This window comes from Prosopis cineraria, unplaced genomic scaffold (genome assembly GCF_029017545.1).
Source record: "Prosopis cineraria cultivar Desert tree isolate PC_DT_omini unplaced genomic scaffold, ASM2901754v1 PC8, whole genome shotgun sequence".
Lineage (NCBI taxonomy): Eukaryota > Viridiplantae > Streptophyta > Magnoliopsida > Fabales > Fabaceae > Prosopis > Prosopis cineraria.
The window spans coordinates 13,867,199-13,872,049 of NW_026555339.1; the positions used below are offsets into that span (position 1 = coordinate 13,867,199).

Genomic DNA, 4,851 nt, shown 5'->3' on the forward strand with positions numbered 1-4,851 from the left:
CTTTATCAACAAGTATTCATTCGAGTTTTAATAACAACTCATTTTAAATTAAACAACAGTTCATTTAGCTATTTTTCATTCAGATTTTTACAACAACTGGTACTTGATTGATATAAATTTCATACAAAGATCCTTGATTGCTATTTTTCAAAAACCAATACAACTTTAAGTCCCCGTAATTCATCTAAAGTTACAATAAGGATTCATTCAATTCAACATTTACTCTTCTTTCTTCTTACTATGCTTCTCTCCTTTTGCCATTGCAAGTTGTCTTTGCTCTTTACAAGTCATCGCATCGCCATCCTCGTTCCTGTCACGCGCAACTCACAAATCATCCTTGCTTCTGTTTCTGTGCAATCTTTATTGTTCCTGTTGCCGACTCCAATATAATAGTGCTCCCTCCCAAGAACCAAGTCTCAACAACGCTCCACTAGGTGACACTCATTGTCATTGGTCTCCCAAGTCCTCCTGTCACCTATCATGCTCGTGCATTCGTGACTTATGAGTTAAGCTCTATCTGATGCACACATCGTGCTCGCGTTCTTTATTTTCCTCGATCTCCTAGTTCCATATCTCAATCCCTCAATCTCATCTAATCTCAATTGAGTATTTATTAGCTTAGCCGATCCATTGTTTTTTATCTTGCTATCATTTTAGTTATATTTTTAGTTCATTTAGATGTAATTTAGTTAGTTTTTTCATAACTTTTTTTTGATTGGGTATTATATTAGAAGAAAGTAATTTTTTGTTTGATTAAAATTTAAAAAAAAAACAATAATAAAATAGTTAAAAGGGCCTAAAGCCCGCAAAGTCAGCGCTAAGCCCACTATGTCAAGGGTCGAGTTTCGTATATTAAGGTCTTAAAAGAAACTTGAACTTAAACAGGCTGATCCTTTTAGGTTCGAGCCTGCAAAGGGCTGACCCTATAAGGCTAGGCCAACCCGTTTTCTCAGCTCTATCTAAAATAAGCACTACCCACTTAATTATAGGCTCTAATTAAATATAAATAAAATTAAAATTTTATTTTATTTTTAAATAAAATTAATGAATTAACCACATTGATTCCTGTAAGGTAGCTGTGCCTTATAATAGAATTAAAGAGGCATATAATTTAAGGCCAAATGGCATTCTTATCTGATTTTATGCAAGCAACAATTGTTATCTTTAAATTTGTAAAAAGTAAAACTCCCCCCATGTTTCAAAAAAATTGCAAAATGACCTAAATCTAGCAAATTTAGATAGCGTTAAAGGTTTAAACACGTAAATTGAGGTCCATAAACCGACTATATATGCATGAAAAAGTTTCTCGGTTTAAAGCCTTTGGAGTCATTTGGCTGCTGGAAGAGAACAGAGCATTTTTGTTCAGGAAGCATTTGTGAAGGAGCAATTAGTACTTTGATTAATGTTTAATAATAATGTGAAGCAATTTATACCCCTACGTTTTTTGAAATTATTATGTGATATCATAGTTAAGGTTAATATGACTTGACATTTTAACTAGGTATAATCCGTCATTCAAAAAATATATTAACATTGACTAGTAGTTCATTACTACCAATGGCAGAGCCATGATCTAGAATTAGCGGGGGCAGTTTTTTTAAAGAATATGGTTATGCAATAATCATGTGAAGTTATACATAATAATATTAAAATGGTATAACATTAATATATTTGTATAAATATTTAAATTATGTGAAAGAAATATATATATGTGGTGGTGTGTGAAATTGAATAAACTATATATACTTTTTTTTATTTTGATGGAAAATTTTATTATGAATTAATATGTAAAAAAATTGATTTATGAGCTTTAAATAATTATTATTACTTATGTAATGATGATGATTTGAGCATATCTCATGCATTTTCTTGAAGTTTAAAACAATTGTGTATCTTATATTTTATCTTGATGTTAATTTTCTTTTAACTTGTTATTTTATTTTCTATTCAAATTCAAAATACAAAAATTTGAAAACCATTTATTATAAAATCATGTTTAATTATTTAAAAAATATTTAATATAAGAACGTCAACCATTTACAATATAGGTTTCCTCCTTCCAAATTCTTTTAATTAACGCATAAGATAAAATTATAAAACAAATTAAAGTAGCTGTTGTTTTACTTTTTATTTTTAGGCTGCTTCTGTTTGATTGAAATCATTATTCTGGGTTAATCTCAATAGGCCACCACACGCTTTGCTCCTTTCCCTATTTCTTAGTTTGCTATCTGATTTTCTACTAGCGGGCAGTGGGGGGCATGTCAAAATATGAGAGGAGTCATACAGTAAATTAGACAAAAATATTCATGCAATTTTTAGATTTCAAGGGGCATCTGGCCCACTCTCAAGTTCACATATGTCCGCCATTGACTGCTAGTGTTGTAACAAGTTATAAATATGTCAATAACATTAGCTAGTCAACTATTATTATTGTCATAAGTTAGTATTATATATATTACATCCAAGCTTATTATATCTAGCCATTTGTTAGCTGAAAAAAAAAAAAATCTTTGGGCATGTATTAATGGTCAACATCATCACATGTTAGTTTTAAAAAAAAAAATCTGAGAAAGAAAAGAAAATGGGTACCACTTGACCAACCACTTAGTCATCTATGAGAGGGAGAGAGAGAGGAGAAGAACAAAGGGGAAAAAACAAAGCTGCTAGCTGCGCCGATCGATGCTTAAGCAACAGATCAGCAAGGCATTCATTAATTTCATTAATTACGAAGGGAAAATCACACTGAGGGGCCAAGAGGAGAAAAATTGCATTTAAGAGCCAATACATTTTAAAATATTCTACAAATTCAAGGACTCTTTTAATTATAAATATGTTTTACGAATAAAAGGTACAAGTGTCCTTAGTGAGAAAAAAAATAACAAGTAAAAGTTTAGATTTTTATATAAGATGTTCACATATTCACAATTTCAAGGTTATATATTAATAAGTTAATTGTTCATTAGTAGTTAAAATTATTATTAAGAGTTGACAAGTTCATGTAGATCAAAATTTAAAAATTACAATTTAAAATTTTAATATTCATAAGTATAAGTCTATCGATTCACAAATTAAAGTTAGAATTTATGAATTAAATATATTCAGAAGTAATTTAAGTTTATCGTAACAGCAAGTTTTTTTTAACAAGAAATTCATAAATTCACAACTTTAAGTTTATATATTAACAATTAATTGTTTATTTATAATGAATCTAAAGTTCTTTTTTTTAAATAAGGAATTGTGTCTTTTTTTCTTAAAAACATATCTACCAAAAAAGCTCTCAAGGATCAACATAAGGAAGAATTCAGGATGCACTGGATCCTAATTGTAAATTTTCTCAGTTGGGAGCCGCAAGGTGGAAATTTTTCCTTATTAAATCAATCAATGTCATCACATTAAATCTAGAGACTTAGTCCAAGCTTTTCAATTAAGGTATTTGATTAACTAAATTGTTTAAACTTTTGTTAAAATTTACTTATATTTAAAAATGAAGGAGTACTATCAAGTCCTAAACTGTTAGATTAAGAGATGCGAAACAAGAGAATAATTCGCTTTCGCACACCCAACCCACACACAACCAAATTACGTACGTTAGGCTAGTGCAACATACTAAATTGATTGATAGTTGACTAATAAACCGTTACATGTACTTAAAAAACTCTTCCAAGTATTCTGAATAAAACTGAAAATTACAACCAAAATTGAATCCCATAGGTGTCACAAACAAAATCCCAATCCGTAATTAAATTGCCATGATCGTGTAGTTTAAAGGACCCATTAAGCAGCAAGTGGATAACATGGATTCTCTCTGAACAGCCTTCAAGAGGAGGCTATCAGGTTCGAGAAACCATCTGAAGAGGAACAAAGCCGATGCCATGAGCCATAGCAATCATCATCTTCTTCGTCTCTGCTTCGAACTCTCTCAGATCAACTCCTCCATTCAAAGTCATGATCGACATGACGAACACGAACAAAGAATCATAAACACGACCAGCCTCGTCTGCTTCAATCTTCACGTCGATCCCAAAGTGAGTCTCGAAAACCCTAAGCCTTTTCAGCTCCTTCAGCATCTCACCGTAAGACAGAAGACCGTCCTTGTCGGTATCAAGTTCAGCAAACAGATCGCTCACTGATACGTGAAAGGCCTCTTCGTCCTCCACGAAGTTGACTATTGTGGAACCGTCTAGAATTTCTACGCTCATATTTTTGCCTGTAACTGAGAAAAAGGAATATGAATGTGTTTGTGTTTGAGGATGAGAATTAGGTTGGAGATGTTGGAGCCATTATATAGAGATTGGAGATAAAAGTGTGGTTACAGTGATAAGTAGTTTTTGTTGGAAAACACGCAATGCTTTTCTTTCTGAGTACCAACCTTGAATGGTTTGTGACCGTTGGCCGAGGTTTTGTCAAAGTTTCTTAATTTCTAGGCAATTCAACACCGACTTACTTTTTTGATTCCTATGGATGCAATTTTATTGTAACTATTGGGATACCGCTCTGTTTTCAATATATATTTTTTATTTTATTGTGAAAAAAATTACAAATTTTAAGAAGTATTAATATATATTCTTTTAAATAAGGAAAATGGCAATAAAATTCATCCAATTAAATAAATGATAATTTAATTCTTCAAAATGTTATTATTTCAATGAAATTCTTATAAACCTCTTTGCCAATAATTTTTTTAGAAAAAAGACTATTTTATCTTTATGAAAATAATAAAACCCAATTATAATTTTTTTAAGAATCACAACTTTATCTGTAAATCATCATAAGAGTTAATAAAAAATCACAACTTGTCAAGTGTAATTTTTATTATTGAAAAAACAAGCTCCAATTACAACTTTTAGTTAA

At 30.7% G+C, this 4,851-nt stretch overlaps 1 protein-coding gene across 1 annotated transcript; it reads right to left on the reverse strand.

Moving 5' to 3' along the window:
* Positions 1 to 3,778: 3,778 nt before the first annotated feature.
* LOC129317665 (uncharacterized) lies at positions 3,779 to 4,302 on the reverse strand. The gene has a single exon (XM_054962017.1). It carries the CDS (start codon positions 4,197 to 4,199, stop codon positions 3,831 to 3,833), a length of 369 nt encoding a protein of 122 aa, XP_054817992.1. The 5' UTR covers positions 4,200 to 4,302; the 3' UTR covers positions 3,779 to 3,830.
* Positions 4,303 to 4,851: the final 549 nt, after the last annotated feature.

What these genes read in the sequence shown, in the direction of transcription:
- LOC129317665 (XM_054962017.1), bottom strand. Translation starts at nt 4,199, where the DNA reads ATGAGCGTAGAAATTCTAGACGGTTCCACAATAGTCAACTTCGTGGAG.